Genomic DNA, 23773 nt, shown 5'->3' on the forward strand with positions numbered 1-23773 from the left:
TGGCTTCTCAGTCTCTGTGAATAGATGTAGACTGTTTTCGCCTCTCAGATCCTGTAAACGGGCATTGCCTGCTCATCGAGGATCACTGGTTATAGGGTAAATTCACCTTGGGTATGTGTCCTACAGCTGTTTCTTCCAGGAGGAGAGAGGGGGTTGAAAGCTTGCCAATAGGAGCCTAAAAGCTCATAAAAGTCAGGAGGGCCTCCCGGAGGTGATTTAAGCACTTGCTGGGGGGTGGGGTAAGGGGTGGTGGGGGATGGGGTGGGGGAGTGGGGGTGGTAAGCTGCCTGCAAGCTGTACAGGGAACTCCAATGACTCATCTTCCATGAATCCTCCTCACCCATGCCAGTGTGCTTTGGATGATGTAGCTGCCTCCTTTGAGTCATCTGTGGGCAGATTAAGTCATTCCTTATCCATACTCCTGTTAAGTTACATCAATAAACCCCCTGGTCATTAAGCTAGATCTGAGGTGGAGTCAATTCTTTGGTCTGTCATCGGTAACTTTTCTGGATGAATAGATATGAGTTCACATCTTCCTGAGAAAAGTAATATATTCTGTTGTGCATAGTTGTACACTGTGTGAAGGTGTATTGCTGTGATTGGTGTAATAAAAAGCCAATAGCTAGGCAGGAGGTATAGGCGGGACTTCCAGGGAGAGAGAGGAAGGAGGAGGAGGAGGAGGAATCTGGGGGGGGGGGAGAGATAGAGACAGAGAGACAGACAGAGACACACAACACATGAGGAGACACAGGAAGCAGGATGGGCTGTACATGACAGAACTTAGATTAATAGAAATGGGTTAATTTAAGTTATGAGCTAGTTAAAAACAAGCCTAAGCTAATGTCAAGGTTTCACAATTAACGAGTCTTCCATGTCACTATTTGTGAGCTGGTGCCCCAAAGAAAAATCCGACTACAATATTCAATAAAGACATGGCAGAAAGAAAGGACCACTATGGTCACTTCTGTAGTTTATGTACTAATCTGACTGAGCTTATCCCCTATGCAAGGACAACATATAAATCTGTGAAGTATCCCATATTAAAAAATGTATGGAAATAAAAGGGAGCCAGCCTATTGGAGGGAGAGGGAGCAAAGGATAAAGGGGGGGGGCGGTGTATATCATGGAAGGACCTAAGAACAGTACATCTATATATGAAAACATAATGAATCATAATTTTACAAATAATATATGCTAATGATACAAAGGAAATCACTGTCTTAGCTTGAAAAGCATGCTAAAGGAGACAACTACTTTCCTAAGGATGACCATTAAAATGTTCAGGAAAAAAAAATCTGAGGCTGTCGTAGTAACGGTCTCTCCTATAGGCTAAAGCGGTAATGGGCTCCTCTGTCACCACTTATATGTCTCACATTATTATCAAGACAAGAAAAGTTCAGAGAGATGGCAAGCACCGAGATTACCAACAGTCTGATGCCAATGGGACATTAATCTCTATTACTCACATTTTGTTTATTGCTCTCCATCTCTCTATCGTAGTAAGACTTGACCCTTCTTCAAATTCCTCTTCAAGGCACAGCTTCCTGTAAGTTGTAATTGGTTCATTAGTTATTTGCTCTGTCTAATTAGGTTCCCCGAGAGCATAGCCTGCGACTTAGTCCCCGGACAACCGAACACTATGATAGTGGGATACGAATTTCCACACATTCTAATGGTATCCTAAATTAACTCAATTCTGGAATTCTTGTTCCATGGCCGGCGGGTGGGGGGCGGGGGAGTAGGGCTAACAGTGAAGGCTCCTGGGTAGAGGAAAGAAAAAGACAGTTGAGTATGGTAAAAACCTCTAGTTTGAGCCATTACTCAGTCACCAACCAACAGTTTCCCCATCTGCAGAATGAGCAGGAAGAATGCGGACACAAATTCTGTGGGATTTTTTTTCTTAATTTTCTAGATTTATGTTATTTTATACGTATATGGGTGTTTTGCCTGCATGTAGGTATGTTCTACTGCATACATGCTTGATGTCCAAGGAGGTCACAAGGAGGTGTCAGATCTCCTGGAACTGGAGTTATGGATGGTTGTGTGAGCCACTGTGTGGGTGCTGGGAACTGAACCCAGTTCCTCTGCAAGAGCAGCAAGTGCTCTTAACTACTGAGCCATCTCTCCACCTTCACAAATTCTGTGATTTCATGCAGCTTATGTAGTCATTTAAGAGTTACAGTATTTGGAGACCTACACCTGCAGTTCCCAGCATGCTTAGAGATTCGGCTATGCTGTGGTACGATCAATAGCCTGTGGCTGGCGACTCTCCTTTGAGAAACCCACGCTCACACTTTCAGGTTGTCTTCTTGCTCTTAACCCTGCTGCTTAAAAGCTATTTTGAAATCTCTTCAAAACAAACACAATTCTGCTTCAATGGCCTCTTCTCTTGTATAGATGCTTCTATAGTACAGAATAGTTCTGTAGTAGTCTATCACATGGATGTAATATGTTATCTACCCATCCACTTTTGGTTGTTGAACATTTGAACTGTTTCCAGTTCTCAATTCCTCTCCCTCACCCCCAGACAGAGTTTCTTTGTGTAGCCCTGGCTATCTCGCAGCTCTGTAGACCAGGCTGGCCTCGAACTCACAGAGATCTGCCTGCCTCTGCCTCCTAAGTGCTGGGAGGCATGCACCACCAACTCCTGACTCTGTTTTCCATTGTTGCAAAATAAAACTATGAACGACAGATGTAAACTATTTGAACTGGCCAGTGTCACACTCCTTCAATCCCACCACTCAGAAGGCAGAGTTTCAGGATGACCAGGACTACATAGTGTGACTCTGTCTGTGGAACAACAACAAACCATTTGAAAGCATCTGCTTCCTTTTACCTTCACTTTTGCTCAAGACCACCCCAGCGAGTCGCAGCAGTCGGGAATCGCGGTGTGGCTGACCCAGCTGTCCGTTTCCTCCACCTCCTTCCCCTGACCTGGCTGGCTGGCTTTGAATGTCAGCTGAGGCGCAGTAAGTAAAAATACTAGTTTGGTTGGAGACTTAGGACACGCTGTCCCTCTGACTGGCTCGCCCTCTCCGTTCCTCCTCCTCTTCCTTCCTTTGTGGAGGGGGTGTGTGTGGCTGGTTATGCAGCCAGTCTGGCTTCAAACTTACAACCTTCCTGCTTTAGCTTTCAGAGTGCTGGGGCTGAAGGCATCTGTCACCACACTGGGTGACTCTAGCTTTCTTGCATCTTTTTTTTGTTTTGTTTTGTTTTGTTTTGTTTTGTTTTTTGAGACAGGGTTTCTCTGTGTAGCTTTTGGAGCCTGTCCTGGAACTTGTTCTGTAGAGCAGGCTGGCCTCGAACTCACAGAGATCTGCCTGGCTCTGCCTCCAGAGTGCTGGGATTAAAGGGGTGCGCCACCGCCACCTGGCTCTTTCTTGCATTTTATCTTCTGCTGCCTGCCTCACAACACTCTCACCTCTTACCTTCTGGGTCACTCTCATGTGGAAAAGCAAACCAAAAAAACCTCACACTGCTCTTGTAATTCAAATAAATACACTTTTCTTTAAAAGTGAGGGGCCAGGACCAGCAAGATACTTCAGTGGGTGGAGGTGCTTGCTGCCAAGCCAGACAACCTGAATTTGATCCCTGGAACCCAATAGTGGAAGGAAGGAACCAAATCCAACAAGTTGTCCTTTGACTGACACATCCATGAGGTGATGCGCACATGCATGAAAACACACACACACACACACACACACACACACACACACACACACACACTGAATAAATAAACCCTGAAATGTGAAAAATAAACATTTAAAGGTAAGGCAGCAGGATCATAGTGGTCAAGGCCAGCCTGAGCAATGAAGTAAGATCCTGTCTCAAAACTAAATGCAGAACAGCTGGGTGGGGGGTGGGGGGTGGGGGTGGGGTGTATGTAGAGCTGAGCAGGGGAACACTGGCCTAGGATGTGTTCAATCCCCAGTACTGAATGTTAAAGTGATTAACTCAGAATAACTCTTCTCTCTATGTATTCAACTGGGAGAAGTTAACACCATTTCTCCCAGGGCAGCTGGCTTTCCGTCCTGTCTCAAACACTTAGGAATAAGTTACTTGATGACTGAATAACCCACACATAGTTTGCTGGGAAAAAGACAGTTTGCCTCTGGCTTCAGACCCTTGCAGGCGTCTTTCACGGCTAACACGGTTCCCTGTCTGAAGTCCAGCTCTGCTTGGATCCACTTGAGGCTCCTCGCTCTGAGGTCTTTGTGAAATTACTCTCAATAAGGCCATCTCAGACAAACCACTCTCTCTACCCCGCACTTGACTTTACAGTCTTATCCTGATTCCTTCACTCCATTACATTTCCCTTAAGAAGATTTACAGGTCTGACGGCACAGGTCTGTAATTTTAGGTACTCTGGAGCCTGATGCAGGAGGATCTAAAGTTCCAATCCAGCCTGGGCTAGAAGGGAGTTCAAGGCCACAGAGAAACTCTGTCTCAAAAAGCAACAAGGCTGGGGATGTAGCTCAGCGGTGTAGCTCCTTCCTGGCATGGCCAAGGCTGTAATTTCCCTCCCCACTTACAAAAATTCCCGCTATGATCTGTGCTCCCCATCTGTCTGGCTTAGGATGCTGAGTGCAGGAGGGCGGGGCGTTTGGCAGTGTGCTTGGCTGAGGGCCCGGGGGGATGCAGTAGGTGCTCAGTGAACACCGATGGGGGCGACCCCCAGAGCAGCCTCCACCCTCCACCCACGGCGACCTCCTCCCGCCTCTCACCCACCATCCCCGCAGCGGCCCGGCGCCGAGCTCCGCCCAACCGCTTGCGTCGCGGCCCCGCTCTGCCCCGGGCGCCGCGCCGGAGTGACAGCGCCGCTGCCACCGCCACCGCCACCGCCGCAGCCTCAGCCGTTAGCCCCGCGCCGTCGCCGGCTGGCTTTCCGTTCTGAAGGGTCCGTTGACGGAGGAAAACGTGCCGGGCGCCCGCTGCTCGCTGCGTCCGCCTCGCACGCTCCACCTACCGGGGAGGCAAGGGTCCCCTCCGGGGTGGCAAGCCGCGGCCCGCGCCCTGCTCCTCACCTGGCCACCAACCGACCAGACCAGCCGCAGTCTGGGGTCCTCGGGAGCGACCCGAGCCTTCACGGGGTAACCGTCCTGGGCCCCGCCATCCTCCGCGCCGCCGTTAAGAGTGAGGTGGCATTGCTGCTTTAAGAGATACCGGTGCCCCTCGCGCCTGCACGCCCCCCGGGACTGCGCACAGAGGTCCCAGCGAAAGGAGCACGGGGACCCTGCAAAACCGATGTGTTCGTTCGCCTCTGAAAGGAATCTGGGGGTTTGGGGCTTCGGTGTCCTGAAGGTCTACTGCCCTGTTGGTGTGTCGGGCAAGAACTCAGCAGATCATACACTAGGTTTGGGAAGCGGAAGGCCAGGCTTGCAATGACCCGGAGCCCAGGAGCAAGGGCTGTCAGGGGTTTTGTTGTTGTTGTTTTGTTTTTTTAAATAAAGATTGGAGTTGCACTTCTCAGAAAGGGTATTTGCAATGAACAAACCCACACTTGCAAAGGTGTACAACTGAGGAAATCACTAGGGAACTTCAAATTAAAGCTATATACACCAGTAAGCACGCACCAGAAGGCTGAAACACTGGAGAAGGGGTCTGGGAGGGGGAAAAAAAGGAGTGCCAAACAGCAGAGGTGAATAGAACTCTCATACATTATTTTGGCTTTTTTTGGGGGGCGGGGAAACAGGGACTTTATGTAGCCCAGGCTGGCCCCAAACTCGCTGTGTAATTGAAGTTTGCCTTAAACTCCTGATCATCCTGCCCCCATGTCCTGAATACCAGGGTTACAGGTATTTACCATCATGCCTGGCTTTTTTTTTTTTCCCCTTAGATTTATTCTGTGAGCAGAGCGGTGGTGGTACACTCCTTTATCCCAAGCATTTGGGAGGCAGAGTCAGGTGGATCTCTGTGAGTTCAAGGCCAGCTTGGTCTACACAAGTTCCAGGAAAAATTTTTTTTTTAATTCTGTGTGTGTGTGTGTGTGTGTGTGTGTGTGTGTGTGTGTGTGTGTGCCTGCCCCACATGTGTGAATCAGATCCCCTGTATCTGGAGCTATAAGCAGTTGTGAGTTGTCTGGTCTGAGTGATGAGAACCGAACTCAGGTCCTCCAGAAGATCACCAAGCACTCTTAACAGCTGAGCCGTCTCTCCAGCCCTGGTTTTGGCTTTTTCAGACAGGGTCTCACTCTGTAAAGCAGACTAGCCTTGAAGTAGTTGTAGTCTTCTGCCTCAGTGCTGAATGAAAGGCATGAACCATCACATCTAGTTCATACATTGTTTATAAGGGTATATACACAGATAAATGGTAAACAAATAAACAAATAAAAACCTGCTTTGCAAAACTGGCAGTATTTATCTAAACAGAACATAGGTCTACATTATATCACCCAGTGATTCTGTCTCACGTATATATTCAACAAAAATTAAATATCTGCAAGCCAAAAAAATAGGTGTTAGAATGTTTGTTACAAGGACTTTGACTCTTATTTAAAAATTTTCAATATATATGTGTGTGTGTATATATATATATATACATATATGCTGTGGGATGGTCTGTATGTCAAGTGTGTTGCTGATTGGTCAGTAAATAAATCACTGATTGGCCATTGGCTAGGCAGGAAGTATAGGCGGGACAAGGAAAAGAATTCTGGGAAGTGGAAGGCTGAGAGGGAGACACTACCAGCCGCCACCATGACAAGCCGCATGGGAAGATCCCGGTAAGCCACGAGCCATGTGGCAAGGTATAGATTAATGGAAATGGATTAATTTAAGATATAAGAACAGTTAGCAAGAAGCCTGCCACGGCCATACAGTTTGTAACTAATATAAGTCTCTGTGTTTATTTGATCGGGTCTGAGTGGCTGTGGGACTGGCGGGTGAGAGAGATTTGCCCTGACCGTGGGCCAGGCAGGAAAACTCTAGCTACACACACACACATATATATATATATATATATATATATATATATATATATATATATATATATATATATATATGTTGTAGGGCAGTGGAAACGTGGAGGTCAGAGGACAACTTGTGGGAACTGGTTTTCTCTTCTCACTATGTGGGTTCTGGACATTGAACTCAGATCACTGGGCAGGGCAGTAGGTGCCTTTTCCTACCTAACCATCACACCAACCTTGGTTGTTGTGTTCTTGAAAGAAAGATTTCAGTCAAGAGACACATACATTTTTTTTTTTTTCTTTTCCCAAACAGGGTTTCTCTGTGTAACAGCCCTGGCTGTCCTGGAACTCACTCTGTAGACCAGGCTGGCCTTGAACTCAGAGATCTGCCTCTGCCTCCTGAGTGCTGGGACTAAAGGTGTGCACCACCACCGCTCCACTACTTACTAGTTTTGAATGATTGGCCTACCTTAGGCATGTTTCTGGCCAGCCTTTTTCCCTTAAATTAACCTGTTTCTGTTTATCTACCTTTTGCCTCTGGGCTTTTTGCCTTTTTTTTTTTTTATAATTTATAATTTATTTTTTATTTTATGTGTATTGGTATTTTGTCTGTGTGCATGTCTGTGTGAGGGTCCCCTGGTCCTCTGGAACTGGAGTTACAGACAGTTGTGAGCTGCCATATGGGTGCTGGGAACTGAACCCGGGTCCTTTGGAAGAGCAGTCAGTGCTCTTAACCGCTAAGCCATCTCTCCAGCCCCCTTTTTACCTTTCTTACTTCTTTTTTTTTTTTTAAATCATCAGTTAAAATTTTTTTTTTTTTTTTTTTTTTTTTTTTTTTTTTTTTTGCAATACAATTCAGTTCTACATATCAGCCACGGATTCCCTTGTTCTCCTTTCTTACTTCTGTATATCTTACTTTCACTGCTTCTCTATGTCTGTCTGGTGTCTGCCTGATTTCCTGTTCCGGGCTCATTCTCTCCCCTTCCTCTCGTTCTTCCTTTCTCTTCTTCTCCCAAGCCTAGATTTCTCCTCCTATCCATTCTCTCTGCCTGCCAGCCCCGCCTATCCTTTCTCTGCCTAGCTATTGGCCATTCAGCTTTTTATTAGACCAATCAGGTGCTTAGGCAGGCAAGGTGAAACAGCTGCGACACGTCTTTACATAATTAAACACCCTTGCATCATTAAACAAAAGCAACATAAACAAATATAACACATCTTTGCATAGTTAAAATAACATTCTATATTTTTGATTATGTGTATGTGTATGTCTGAGTGGTGTGTGGTGATACTTTGTGTATGCTCTAACAAATAAAGCTTGCCTGAAGATCAGAGAGACAAAGGAATAAGCCACAGCCAGCTCTCACCTCACCAACTCCTCAGCTGAAAAGACTGAGCTCCTGTCTCCTCCCACCTTATATTCCTCTCTCTGCCCAGCCATATCACTTCCTGTCTCAACCTCCCTAGTGCTGGGATTAAAGGCTTGTGTCTGTGCCTCCCAAGTACTGGGAGCAAAGGCATAAAATCCCCAGTGCTGGGGTTAAAGGTGTGTGCCACCCTTGCTTGGTCTCTACAGCTAACTAGTGACTGGCTTTGCCCTCTGATCTTCAGGCAAGCTTTATCTGTTAGAGCACACACAAAGTATCACTACATTTCCCTTTTTTATCTAAAATAAAAAAAAAGAAGGTTATAACTAAGAAAAACTATATACAATAAGTACAATAACTATATACAATATATACAAGCAATAAACACATCAACAATGCCTAGTCCATTAACAACTGACACAGAAAAATACTCCATATCTAGCCTATCTTGGTGATTCCAAAACATAGTACCTAACTCACTTTCTATCCTAACTTGCATTATCAAAACTATCTCTTAATATCTCTCAACCTCATACACTTTACATTTCCTTGGTGAATTTCTTTTCTGAATCTGGTAACAAGGAAAACTATAAAGTCTTCAACTCCATCAGAGTTTCAAGAAGGAAATAATATTACCTGAGTAAGCAGGAAGTGCAAGCAAGCGACTTCCAAAAATGTGAGAAATGACAGAAACAGCTGGCTGCCTAGACAATCACCCAAGGTTCCCAACTTTGGTTCACCCAACATTGGGGCACCCATCTTCTGCCTACAGGCCTAGCATATCTGACAGACTTTTCTGTGAAGTAGGATATTCTGAAGGGCTGTCCTATTTTGTCTTAGCAAGGTTCAGCAGTCCTTTCTTTTGTGTCCTGCTTGTCCATTTTGGACAGCATACTGTCAGCAGTCGAGGCAAGGGCACTTTCTTGCCCAGTGGCTAACTTTTGCCACAAAGAAAGTAAACTCCATATGGAGTTTCTTCGATGCCCATCATCTTCTCTGAAGGAGATTGGTGCTGCTAGGAGCAGACATGTCTCATAGTCATAAAAAAAAAGAATCTATGTTATTTAAACATATTAAGTGCCACATTCTGTAAATCTCTGAAGTGTTTGAAGATGACCTATCTAAAATACATTTCTGATTGACTTTGAAAACATACTTAACATGACCACAAGTTTGATTGTAATAGGTGACTACTAACCTACATTTCCTTATTATCCTAAATAGTTGGTAATAATAACTTTCACCAAGTGGTGGTGGCCCACGCCTTTAATCCCAGCACTTGGGAGGCAGAGGCAGGTAGATATCTGTGAGTTCAAGCCGAGCCCAGCCTGGTTTACACAGTGAGTTCCAGGACAGGCTCCAAAACTATACAGAGAAACCCTTTTTTAAATTTTTATTAAAAGTGTTCTTAACTACTGAGCCATCTCTTCAGCCCCAAGCACACTCTTATTTTATTTTTTTAAGATTTATTTATTTATTATGTATACATGCCAGAAGAGGGCACCAAACCTTATTATAGATGGTTGTGAGCCACCATGTGGTTGCTGGGAATTGAACTCAGGACCTCTGTAAGAGTAGCCAGTGCTCTTAATCCCTGAGCCATCTCTTCAGCCTGAGAAACCCTGTCTTGAAAAACCAAAAAAAAAAAAAAAAAGTTTCAAGAACTAGAAGTTTGCATTACATTGTTAAATGAGATGTATAGGTACAATACCTTGAACAAGATTAGAAATATATATACAGTATGTTCTAACAAAAATCTCAGCCTTGTATCAATATACAAAGATGCATAGCAATGTAAAATATTTAAAACTAGTAGTTGCTTTTTTAGTTTAAATGTAGATTCAATAATCTATCTTTTTATCCTATTTCTTTATACCCCTGTTTCTTTTCAGAGTAGATTCAATAATATACTCTTATAGTCTATTATATCTATATCCCCCTTTTTCTTTTCAAAACAAGAACCTTGAATCTAAAATCCTTTGTTCAGCTTTTTTTCCTGACCATTACCAATAACAACTTGTAACCAACCCCCCAAACAATGATAAATATCCATAACCCATAGAATGACCAAAAATCACCCACCCCACCTCTTGGGAATGTGGGTGTTATGTTCTTAAATTTACTTCCTGCTGTCTGGGGGCAACTGCATCTTTAGGGGACCCTGAAAAGAAAAAATTTGGATAATTGTCAAGTCCTGGCAGTGCTAACTGTATTATTTGTTGCCTAGACTCTGCGTAATGGGAAAGTGCAGGACTTGTCTCATGTCTGTGAGGCTGGATCATCTCAGGTAGCCACTTCAAGTTTGTCCTGAGCAGTTTGTAGTCCAAAGTCAATCTTTAGGTGGTGTTTGTCAGCTTAGTGGCATTATCACAGTAGATGTGGAATCGTCATTGTGGGGCCCCATCATCCTTTTGGAGACTTCAAAGGTCACTGTTAGGCATGGTCATGGTTCATTGCAGAAAACTTAAACATTTTAAATGTCATATGCAGCAGATCTCAAAGAGGTTAAGGGATCAATATTTGTTATGTTCATCCAGAGTACAAAAACTTAATTCCTAGTTACCTGATAGAGACTCAAACCTAAAAACATTTACAGAAAGATAGATGAAGCCTTTTTCTAGAATTAGTTAGTACTCTATATGACCATTAATATGACAAAAGTTTAAAATATATGTATATTAATCTTATAAATTTTGGGATAATATTCATACTTTAAGAAAAGCTCTAAAGAGTTAAGATAAAACCAAAGGATTATGAAATTAGTGGCAATAAAATAGTCCTTTAATTTTGGTTTTTCTTCTGTCCCATATCAGGTAGCTCTTCTGACATGAGACAGAGATTTTGGATTTTACTTTAACAAGCATGTTGGGTTTAGAGAAGGAGAGAGACACACTCCAACTTTAATTGGACTGGGACTACAAAAGACCATTTTCATTACATGTCTGTGGAGAGCCCCCCAAAAAAACATTTGGGAAGATTTATGAAATTTTATTCTGTTGAAGATGTGATATAGCAATAGGCCAATTTACTCTTTTTCTTGGACTTTTTTTTGTGGATGATTTATTTGTCCTTTTTCTTCACATGTCTCATTTGTCTAGTGGTCTTCAGATTCCTTAGCTGGATTGCTTCATTCTCCTGGAAAGACAAAAACAAATCCCCACCCCAACCCAAACTTTGGGGAGGTTCTCTTTTGGCAAGTTATATCTGGTCAAATGAGAAGAATTTATTAATAATATATGTTAATTTAAATTGGATTGTCATGCTGGTTGATGAATTTAATTCTAATTAAGAGGTCTCTCTTGTTCAAATTGAACCTTTATCAATTTTGATGGTATCCATAGCTTTTCTTCTCCTGAGGAAACAAAAGCAAGACCTTGTCCCCAATGTAACACATATCCTGGTTTCATTCTGAGGTCAACACATCTTTGAAGTATACAGGCTGATTTAATTCTTTAATTTTTTCTATTATCCAATGTCTCTCCACAGATGTGGATCCTTGCTCATTAGCATCGAGAAAATTCAAAGTTAATAAAGCATTATACAATCTCTTTCTGGGGGTCTTTATTACCCCTTTCTGTTTAATTAGCATATCCTTTAGAGTTTGATTTGATCTTTCTATGACAGCTTGGCCTGTAGGATTATGTGGTATACTTGTAATATGGTTTATATTGTAATAAGCAAAAAACTGTTTCATTTTACTAGAGATATATGCTGGAGCATTGTCAGTTTTAATTTGTACTGGTATACCCATGATGGCCATAACTTCTAGCAAATATGTGATTACAGAATCAGCCTTTTCAGAACTCAAAGCAGTGGGAGGCAGAGCCAGGTAGATCTCTGTGAGTTTGAGGCCAGCCTGGTCTACAGATCCAGGACAGGCACCAAAACTACACAGAGAAACCCTGTCTCAAAAAAAAGCAAAAAACAAAACAAACAAAAAAACCCCAAACAAACCAAAAACCAAGTAGGACATTTCCTTATAATTTTCTTGGTTTGTTGCCAAGTGATGGAAAATCTTTTTTCAAACTTTTACTATTGACTTAGTGTTTATTTATCTATCTATCTATCTATCTATCTATCTATCTATCTATCTATCTATCTATCTATCCATTTATTTATTTATTTATTTATTCATTCATTTATTATTTTCTGAGACAGAGTTTCTCTGTGTAGCATTGGCTGTTCTGGAACTCCCTCTGTAGACCAGGTTGGCCTCAAACTCACAGAAATCCATGTGCCTCTGCCTCCCGAGTGCTGGGATTACAGGCGTGTGCCACCACTACCACCCGGCTTGACATGGTGTTTTTTATGAAATTCTGAGGCCTCCAGCACATTTCCTATCTATAGTTGATCAATTTCTTCATTACCTTGTGCTAGAGGGCCTGGCAGACCTGTATAGGATTGGATGTGTGTTATATATAAGGGATGATTCCTATACCTGATTATTTCTTGTAACTGAATAAGTAATGAAGTTAATTCCGACTCATCAGGAATAAATTCAGCAATTTCAATGTGTAAAACAATTCTTTCTGCATACTGAGTCAGTAACTATGTTAAGAAGTTCTGTAACATCCATTAATAACATCAGAATACCATATAATTCTGACTTTTGGACAGAATCATGAGGGTTTTGAGCCACTTTACTTAATTTACTGATTTGTAACCTGCCTTTCCTGATTTATTTGCATCAGCATAGAATGTAGGGGCTCCAGATATTGGTGTACTTCGTACAATGTGAAGAAGGATTGAGTTAGTTCTCTTTATAAATTGAATTCTCTTGCTTTTGTAATATTTGTTGTTAACCTCTCCAAAAAAATTACTGCAGTTCTTTGCCAAGGTTCACTTTCTGCCCATATCTGTCAATTTCATCATTAGTAAAAGGTACTACAATTTTTGCTGGTCTATTCCTGCTAATTGATGACGTCTCAATTTTCCTTTTAGAAGAAACACAGAGACCTTTTTCACATAAGTTTTTAATTTTTTACTCTATTTATGTGGTAAAAAGATCCATTCTAAGATATTATCTTCGCCCTGCATTAATATTCCTGTAGGAGAATGTATAGAGGGTAAAATAAGCAGAATGCAATCAAGCTCTGGATCCAAACCATCCACATGTGCATCCTGTAATTTCTTTTCCACCAAAGCCAATTCTTTGTCAGCTTTAGCTGATAATTCTCTTGGACTATTTGAGTCCTTGTCACCATTTAAAGTTTTGAACAAGTTAGTCAGTTCTTGATTGTCTATTCCAATAGGAAATGTCTCCTAGCAATCTTTGAAAGTCATTAAGAGTCCCTAATTGATCTCTCCTAATTTGTACCTTCTGGGGTCTTGTTTTTGTAGGCGTATTTTATATCCTAAATAATTAATAGACTCTCCTCTTTGTATCTTTTCAGGAGCAATTTGTAATCTCCAACAAGGCAAACTTTTCTTTACTCCTTCAAACATTTTCTCTAAAGTATCTATATTTGAACTAGCTAGTAAGATGCTGTCCATATAATGGTGAACTATAGACTGAGGAAATCGCTTATGTATCATTTCCAACAATTGTCATACAAAATATGGGCGCAGGGTGGGGCTAGTTAACATTCCCTGTGGGAGAATTCTCCATTGATATCTCTTAACAGGCTGAGAATTATTATAAGTAGGCACTGTGAGGGCAAATTTTTCTGTCTTTTTCTTGTAAAGGTATAGTGAAGAAACAGTCTTTTAAATCGATAATTATAAGAGGCCACTTTTTAGGTAACAGAGAAGGGAAAGGAATTCCAGACTGTAGAGAACCCACTGGCTGAATCACCTTATTAACAGCTCTTAGATCTGTTACCATTCTCCATTTTCTAGATTTATTTTTAATAACAAATACAGGACAACTCCAAGGGCTGTTGATTCTTCAATATCCTGAGCATTTAGCTGCTCCTTTACCAGCTGTTCCAAGGCCTACAGTTTCTCTGATATCAAAGGCCATTGTTCCACCCAGACAGGTTCGTCTTTTAACCATTTTAAAGGTAGAGCTGTTGGTGCTTTTTTTTTTTTTTTTGGTTTTTCGAGACAGGGTTTCTCTGTGTAGCTTTGTGCCTCTTCTGGAACTCACTTGGTAGCCCAGGCTGGCCTCGAACTCACAGAGATCTGCCTGGCTCTGCCTCCCGAGTGCTGGGATTAAAGGCATGCGCCACCACCGCCCGACGCTGTTGGTGCTTTTGAAAGATCAGCAGCTGTTATACCCTCTTCTTGTACAACCTGAATGGTTGGTGACTGTTTTTTTTTATAATATTTTCTAACATTTTCCCCCAGAAACATATGTTAGTTTATGCTTTGTTCCTGAGATTGGAGGAATGTTAATCTGGCTATTCCACTGCTGTAAGAAATCACATCCCCATAAGTTCATTGCTATATTGACAACATATGGCTTTAATTTTCCTCTGTCCTTCTGGTCCTATACATTCAACCCATCTTGCACTCTGTTTTGTCTGAGATAACATTCCAATCCCGAAAAGCAGAACATTTACCTCCTGAAGAGGCCAATTTGGATGTCAAGGTTCTGGTGCAGTTATCCTTTTTCTCTCTTACCTTTCAGCTTTTACTCTAATATCTGGCTCTGGGTTTTTATTATTAAGACCAATTAGGATTCGTGCTACAGTGGGGTGTGTGCATGTGAGTGTATGTGTGTATGGGTGTGTGTATACATGAGTGTATGTATGTGTCGGAGTGGGTGTGTGCATGTGAATGTAGGTACCTTCAGAGGACAGAGGTGTCATCAGATCCTCATGGAGCTAGAGCTAAAGGCAGTTGTGAGCTGGCACATGTGGGCACTGAGAGCTGCACTTGGCCTTCTGCAAAAGCAGGAAGTGCTCTTAGCTGCTGAGCCATCTCTCCAGCTCCCTCTACATTTTTTTTTCCTAGACAAGGTTTCTCTGTGTAGCCCCGGCTGTCCTAGAACTTGCTCTGTAGACCAGGTTGGCCTCTTCCTTCTGCCTCTGAGCACTGGGATTAAAAGCATGCACCGCTACTGCCAGGCACTATTTATTTATTTATTTATTTATTTATTTATTTATTTATGAATATTTACTTGCCTATGTGTATGTGTACCACATGCATGTCTGACGTCCAAGGAGGCTAGAAGAGGGTGTCAGATCTCCTAGCATAGGAGTCACAACTAGTTGTGAGTTGACATGTGGGGTCTGGAAAGTGTCCTCTAGTCCTCTGCAAGAGCAGCAAGTGCTTTCAACCTCGGAGTCATCTCTCCAATTCCCTAATTATCTTATTTTTGAGACAGGATCTCTCTATGTGGGCCTCAATGGCCAGGAACTCTCCATGTAGAATAGGCTAGCCTCAAAGTCACAGAGATCTGCCTATCTCTGACTCCTGAGTGCTGGATTTAAAGGCATGTACTACTATACCTGGCTCCCCTAATTTTTCTTTTTTAATTACATTTATGTCTGTGTGAGCACATGTGTGCATAGGTGGCATTATATGGATATGGAGGTCAGAGGACAACTTTCAGGAGTCATTTCTCTCCTATCATATGGGTCCTGGGGTTTAAACTCGGGTTGTCAGGTTTAGTGGCAAGCACCTTCACATAATGAGCCCTGTTATTGCTTGTTTACTTTTTTTTTTTTTTGCTTGTTTACTTTTTAATTAGCATACAAAACTATGGGTTTCCTTAGGATATTTTCAAACATATACATCATTGTGCTTTGCTTATATTCATGCTCCCTCTTTACCCTTCTTGGGCCACCTCCCCCTTTTCTTGGTCTCCTTCCTCTTGGCTCCTTGTGCTTTAACAGGTTTTTAGGTAACCTCAGCACTTGAGAGGCTACACAGAGAAACACTATCTCAAAAGCCCACATACGTGTACACACACACACACACACACACACACACACACACACACACAGTCAGGCTGTGGTGGCACACTTCTTTAGTCCCAGCACTCGGGAGGCAGAGGCAGGAAGATCTCTGTGAGTTCAAGGCCAGCCTGGTCTACAAAGGGAGTTCCAGGACAGCCAGAGCTGTACAGAGAAACCCTGTCTCAGAAATAAACAAAACAAACAAAAGTTTTTCTTTTAGTGGAATTGGAGAGACGGTTCAGTGATTAACAATGTGTTCTGCTCTTGCAAAGGACCCAAGTTTGATTCCCAACACCCAAACTGTGCGGTACAAACCTGTGTGTACCTCCAGCTCCACAAGGCTCTGATGGCTTCAGTGCTTCTCACCTCCACAGGCAACCGCACTTGTGAGGTAGAGAGAGGCGGATCTCTGGGAGTTTGAGGTCAGCCTGGTCTATAGAACAAGCTCCAAGGCAGCCAGGGCTACACAGTGAGACCCTGTTTCAAAATAAACAATAATGTTTTATTTGTTTTTTTTGTTTTTTTTTTCAAGGCAAGAAAAGGCTGAATTATTAATTTGGATACATTCCTCTCAATTTCAGTTCAGCAGACATTCACTTTAGAATCACTGTTATAAACCACTAGTAAATACTGTGGGTACTTTGAACGATATCTCTCTGCCTTCTGAGAATGCATAGATTAGGAGGTGATCTAAACATAAGAGTCATTGCTTGGGAGGAGTCTTTGATATGGTTAATTAAATACATATTTATTTTTATGTGTATGTGTGTGTGCCTCAGTGTACTTATGTGCACCACAGGCAGGCAGAAGCCTGAAGACATCAAAAACAGCATTGGATCCCGTGGAACTGGAGTTACAGGAGATTATGACTAGCCTTGTGGGCGCTGAGAAACGAATCAGAGTCCACTTCAAGAGCAGTAAGTGCGGGTTGGAGAAATGGGGTCCTAAGTTCAATTCCCAGCAACCACATGGTGGCTCACAACCGTCCCTAAGTGGGATCTGATGCCCTCTTCTGCCATAAAGGCATACATGCAGCTAGAGCATGCACACACACACACACACACACATACATATGTACATATATATGTCAAAAAAAGTCATCTATCTTTAAAGAAAAAAGAGCAGTAAGTGCTCTTAACCTTCTAACCACCCCTCTAGCCCGTGATACGGCTAATTGTTAGGGAAAGTCCAGAATAGTTTATCTGAAAGGAAGGTGGGGAAAAGTGAGACAGAAGAAACCTAAAGGCCAGGTGTGGTGGCATACATCCGGGATCTAGCACTTCTGAGGCAGAGGCAGGAGGATCAGGTATCCGAGGTCATCCTTGCCTCCACCTCCCAAGAACTGGGTGTGTGCCATCATGCTGGGCTCTCATGTGGTTCTTGTTAGCAGTTTCTTTAGAAGCGAGGAGTGGCTCTTTATTGCTAAGTACAGAATAGTCCTGGCAACCTTGGGTCAGTTGGTTTTGGTAGCAGGAACTGACCCTGAGGTGTCTTCCAGCTGCTGAAGTATCTCAGTTCGGCACAAAGCAGGTGCTGAATAATTTCAGTAACTGCTTATTGGAATTATTGGGGAAAATTATAATGGAAGCTAGGATTTTTAGCTATAAATTATGATCTGCTGATAACTGGCATACTTAATAGACACAGAAAGTAAAATAAGGCACCTTTGGCTAGGCAGAGTGGTCCTGGAACAGTCTGGCTTTGTCTAGCATCTCAGGACCTAATCGCTAGTACTCACTCCCTGGGCACAGCTGGCTGTCAAGGCAGAGTGTTGCCTTCCTGTGTCCTGGATCACAGCACAGCAGTGTGCTCATCAAGTTACCGATGTCCGCAACACTGTGCCGATTCCTCGCCCTTCCAGCTTCCCTGGTAGATGACTTTAGTAGCTGCATTCTTGGAGCCATTTCCAAGATGCTGCAGCACTTCCGACAACCTTGTAAGCACCCAAGTCCCCGTATAAAAAGCCTTTTCTATGTCAGGCCCTTTCTGTTCACTGCAGCCTACTCCGCCAAATGTAAGACACAGGCAAGTACAGTCGCTTAGGCTTCCCCCAACCTCCCTCACAGGCCTCCCCGTAAATACTCAGTGCAGTGACACTTTTTGCTTTGTTTTGGTTTTTGAGACAGGGTTTCCCTGTGTAACCCTGGAACTCGTTCTGTAGACCAGGTGGGTCTCGAACTTTTTTTTTTTTTTTTTTTTTTTTTGCAGTGTTACTTTCACCCCTAGGCTTTTAAGGTCTTATAGCTGGCTTTTTCATCTCCAGATATACTGGCGATTATTATTGTTTCAGAAGAGGAAGAAGCCGGGTTTCAGGGGACCAAGGGCTTTCCTAGAGTCCAAGGTTCTAGCTGACTCAAGATCTCATGTTCTTCTTATTTTTAAATTAAATTTATTATTATTATTGTTGTTGTTTTCGAGACAGGGGTTTCTCTGTGTAGCTTTGCGCCTTTCCTGGATCTCGCTCTGTAGACCAGGCTGGCCTCGAACTCACAAAGATCCGCCTGCCTCTGCCTCCCAAGTGCTGGGATTAAAGGCGTGCGCCACCACCGCCTGGCTATTTTTATTTTATGTGTATAGGTGTTTTGCCTGCCTGTATGTTTGTGTACCACATGCATGCAGTGCCCACACAGGCCAGAAGGGAGCATCAAATTCTCTGGAACTGGAGTTATAGACAGTTGTAAATTGCCATGTGGGTCTGGGAACTGAACCCAGGTCCTTTGGAAGATCAGCTAGTGCTCTTAACCACTGAGCCATCTCCCCAGCCCAAGATCTCATGTTCTTATCCATCAATTATCTGTGGGCTAGGGGTGTGGCTCAGTGGTAGAATGCTCATCTAGCCGGCTCAGGATCCTGTGGCTAGCTTTTCAGTGCCACCGGAGAATGAAAACAATACTGCCCATGTTGAGGGACTTGGATTTATGAGTAGGAACAATCCTCTCACATTTGGTTCTTGGCTCTGGATTGCCAACATTGCTGCCCCCTGACATTTCCAAAAATTTCTACTTTGGCTTATTGGGTATAATATATATCCAATATATATTATAATCAATATATAATTAATTAGTATAATTAATTAATATAATTAGTTACAATATAATCAAAGGGAAAGTGATTATGATAAGTTTATTTATTATTAAACAAAAAGTTTTTGTTTTGCATGATTTATTTAACCATCACTAGGAATAAAGTACATATTCTTAAGAACTTAAAATTTTTGAAAAATCCAACATTTTCCTCCCCTATTGATATAAACATGTGCCATACTTATTTATAGCCTCATAATCATTTCACAAATAACTAAATGTGTCCTAAACTACTACCAGAATGATGCTAAAGTAAAGTCTGGTATACACTCTTGTTTTGTAATGCATGTACATGTTTATAGGCACTGGGATTGTAAGTATTTTGCCTGGTTTTTATTGTGGATTCTGGGTATCAAACTCAGACCTCATGTTTTTGAGGCAAACATTTCACTGACTGAGCTCTCTCCCCCAGCCCCAGTATATAACTTTGAAACCACCTGCACTTAGAAGATTCCAGAAGAATCATGCAAATATGAGCTCTCTTTGGAAAAGTAGAAAATGTCAGTTGTAGACTGTTGGCTAATAGCCCTTGGAGTGTTCTGTGGAGGAATGATGAAGCATGGTTCTGTAACATTTACTCATTATTACTATTAGTTTGTGGTGTTGGGGACCGTCCAGACCCTTTCCCAGGCCAGTCAAACACTGCATCATAGAGCTACGCCCCTAGTTATATTTTAAACAGTGCAGTTTTTAGACAATGTTAAAGCATGCCTGAATTATAGCTCTAAGAAAACTTTGGACCAGAAAAAAAAAGTGTACATTTGTGCTGGGAGGCAAATGACTCCATATTATAGCATGGATACTTTTCTCAATATTCCCAAATTCTAAGTTCTTCTTAGCTTCTATCCTCACTTGGGTTGTAGGTTAAATGTACTTATTTTTCACTTACTGTCTGTAGAGGATAGCTTTTTCATAATATTGTAACTTCCATTTTTCAGGAAGTAGCTCGAGGGGCCATCTTGTTCAAATTTTAAAGGCTCCTGGGTATTAAGGAAAACCCAAACCCAAACCAGTGGAGACTGGATTGGTAAAGTGCTTGTCTAGCATGCTTAAAGCCTTGAGTCTCATCCCCAGGACTTCATATACGAGGGACAGTGAGAGGTACCGGGCCTGTAATGCCAGGACTAGGGAGGTAGCAACCTGATGATGAGAGCATCCTTGACTACACAGCCTCCCCTACACAGTGAGATCAGACTAGTGGGCTACAGGGCACTGTTTCCACGAAAACTAAACAAGCCAGGAGCACTTTCCTAGGCTGACAGCTTCCCAGCAAGGAGATCCATTTCTGAAGTTATGGCTGAATTAACCTGGGTGGTTAAATGAGAAAAAAAGGAGGGGGGCGGCGGGGTGTGTGTGTCATAGCCAGACGGTGGCGCTCGCCTTTAATCCTAGGAGCCAAGGGCAGGGGGAATCTCTGTGAGTTTGAGGCCAGCCTGGTCTACAAATCGAGTTCTATGGCAGCCAGCAATGTTACACAGAGAAACTCTGTCTCCAAAAAACTAAAACCAAGCCAAATAAAAAATCCTAAAATAGGCAAAGATACCTTTAAAAACAATATTTTCCCCCCATTCTTTGTCTTCTCACTCCAGCAAGTGGTCACCATCTACTGTGTATTCACTGCCTGTCCCTGGGCACAGGAGAGTAAAATGCAGTGCCCATGCAGACAAGCTTCGGAGTAACCCTTTTTTTCAGACCAATCTTTACTTTATTTTATTTGCGTCTAATTTTGTAGCTCTGGCTGTCCAGGAACACACTATGTAGACCAGGCTGGCCTCAAATTCATAGATTCGCCTGCCTGTCTCCCAAGTGCCAGTATTTAAGGCGTGAGTCACCACGCTAGGTTATTTCCCCTTTCATCCCTCAACCCACTCTGCGTCTAATTTAGTCCGGACTTGCTTCTCACTCTCCATGTAGTCGAGAATGACTTCTTGCCTCCAGCCCTACTCTATTTTCATGATCTTTCTCTATATACAGAGATAAATCCCATGCTTTCCCCTTTCTCCATCTCATTCATTCTCGTTGGTACTCTAAAAGGCAAGTCTGGGCTCAAAAGTCGAGTCTGAATATCGGGTATATTCCAGGAAGCCAGCGTACACGTTCCCTCCGGAGTAAGTAAACAGGAAACTATCGATCCCATGCAGGAAATGACCTTGTGTGAGGGCAAAGTAGGTGCGCGGGTTTCCCTCGCTTTCCCTGAGTTCCCTTCCTAACTCATTTCCGGGTGTCAAACCACTTGGTCCTTCCCTACAAAAACAGCGTCGGCTGGCTCTGCACAGTCCGCCCTAGAATTCCTCCCTGAGAGCCCGGCCAATAGGCCCGTATCTTTAGCAGACATTTTTATGCCCTGTTTTACATCACTGCAAACCTCCACCAATCAGTAGCTGGGGAAGGAGGTACCAAAATAATATTCACTTCCTCCCCAAATGGCCACCCTTTACCTGCGTCATCCCGTGATGGACTACCGACATGGCCAATCCTCGAGCACCCCGGGGCCCAGCCCATCGTCAACCCCACCAATCAGGACGAAGGCGAGGCACGGACCTCTTGCCCCTCTTTTGGAAATTCCTTGACGCGGTGCGTCTGGGACCAGGAAAGTTTCCACTTTCTACGGTCCGTGCTGCCCGCCTCCGGGTCCAGCTCGGATGCAGTTCGGCTCCCTGGCGCCCACCCGGGGTGGCCCCGCGGTCCCCGTCCCAGCCCGCCTTGCAGTGGCTCGCGGGCCCACCCCCGAGCCCGCTCCGCTCCCAGCCCGGGGCGTGCGGCCCGCAGCCGGGGGCGCGGATCTTTCCATTCGCCGCGGCTCTCCTCCCTCCTCGCCTTCGCCTTCGCCTTCGTTCCGGGCCGGGCTGACACCGGGGTGGGCGGAGCCGAGAGCTTGCTGGCGGGGAGAGGCGGGCGCCTCTTAAGGTGGAACAGACGCGTGCCTGGGCCTCCCTGGCTGTGCGGCTCCCGCCTCCAGCCTCGCTCCACCCGCTTGCTCACGTCTCCCGCTACGAGCCTGGCTTCTCCACATAGTTTAGAGAATTAGCCAGGATGTAAAAATGAATGTATAAGCTGAAAAAGAAAAAAGTCATGAAAAGCAGATGGAAACTACGCAGAGAACTTTTTATCATTTAATCACTTGCGTTCTTTTTTCCAGGGGCTACAGCTTTAAGTGGCAGGGTTTTTTTTCCCTTGCTTTTTGATGTGCAAACGGGAACTCGAATTTTGTCTGATGGACATATAGATGAATCATTTGTTTTTGTTCTATTCCCCCACCCTCACCCCTCCACCCCCCGCCCCGGATGACAGTCACCAAAGGAAGCAGGAACCCGGAGTCTAGTGGCTGCAGCCTACCCCTTGTGGTTGACCAAGGGTTCCTAGAGGGAGCTTAAGAGCGAAGGTGGTAATATCTCAAAGACTTTTGTAAAATGGATGAAAATTTGCTGCTTTCTGGATTTGGTTTATTAAAAGATGTGTAAATGAAAGGTGCAGATATTAGGCAACAGTATATCCACAAAACATGATAGTAAACACCTTATATTTAGCATTTATTTGTAGTATTTTTTTAAAGCTCTGTTGTAAAATTTCAAAACACAAAAGTAGAGAGAGTGAATTCTTTTTTTTTTTTTTTTTTTTTTTTTTTTTTTTTTTTTTTTTTTTTTGGTTTTTCGAGACAGGGTTTCTCTGTGTAGCTTTGCGCCTCTCCTGGAACTCACTTGGTAGCCCAGGCTGGCCTCGAACTCACAGAAATCCGCCTGGCTCTGCCTCCCGAGTGCTGGGATTAAAGGCGTGCGCCACCACCGCCCGGCCGAGAGAGTGAATTCTTAAGATCTTATTTTTATTAATATTTATTTTTGTGTATGTGTATGTATTCGCATTACATGCATACGGGAGCCAGCAGGGTCAGAAGAGGGAGTTAGGTCCCCTGGAACCAGGAGATACAGGCAGTTGTAGAATGGATGTCAATGTGGAACCCAGTGGGGCCCTCTGCAGGAGCAACAGAAGCTCTTAACGGCTGAGCCATCTCTGCAGCCCTAACTCTATTTTTAATCTTGTTAATGTGTGTGCACACGGCAGGGGGGTAGGTACACGTGTGACTGTAAGGCCCCCCCCCCACCACCACCAAGAGAAGTCCAGAGCTCCTAGAGCCAAGTTGTCTTGGTTGTGCGAAGCTGGACTTGGGTGCTGGGAACCCAATTTGGGTCCTCTGCAAGAGCAGTGCTCATTCTTAAACATCTCTCCAGCCTGAAAATTATCCATCCATCCATCTATCTATCTGTCTGTCTGTCCGTCCGTCCATCCATCCATCCATCCATCCATCTATCTATCTATCATCTATCTAGTTATATATTTGTTTTTTGCGACAGGATTTCTCTGTGTAACCTTGTCCTGGAACTCACTATTTTTAAATGTAATAAGCAATATTTGGCCAATGTTTTATCATCTATACATGTCTCCTTGATCACGATTATTTTGAGACAAATTTCAAGCATTTCAGGCCTAAGTATTCCAATACACATTAAAAAAATCCTTTAAAGATAATGGAATTCCATTAAATACACATCATTTCCCCGCTCCCTTCCCTCCCTTCTA

The 23773-nt window shown here is 43.4% G+C and overlaps 1 protein-coding gene across 4 annotated transcripts in view; it reads right to left on the reverse strand.

Annotated features, from left to right (window-relative positions):
• LOC131907375 (solute carrier family 2, facilitated glucose transporter member 3) overlaps positions 1–5160 on the reverse strand; it is a 64006-nt gene extending 58846 nt beyond the window's left edge. The window contains exons 1-2 of one of the 4 annotated variants that reach the window (XM_059258540.1): positions 5025–5160; positions 1467–1544 (exon numbers count right to left, since the gene is read on the reverse strand). In XM_059258540.1, the coding sequence (XP_059114523.1) occupies positions 1467–1487 (21 nt within the window). In that variant the 5' untranslated portion in view covers positions 1488–1544; positions 5025–5160. Of the gene's footprint in view, positions 1–1466; positions 1545–2836; positions 2858–4724; positions 4862–5024 lie in introns of those variants that run through there. The other 3 variants (XM_059258538.1, XM_059258541.1, XM_059258542.1) reach the window with 3 other exon arrangements.
• Positions 5161–23773: the final 18613 nt, after the last annotated feature.

Source organism: Peromyscus eremicus, chromosome 3 (assembly GCF_949786415.1).
Source record: "Peromyscus eremicus chromosome 3, PerEre_H2_v1, whole genome shotgun sequence".
NCBI classification, from domain to species: Eukaryota; Metazoa; Chordata; class Mammalia; order Rodentia; family Cricetidae; genus Peromyscus; species Peromyscus eremicus.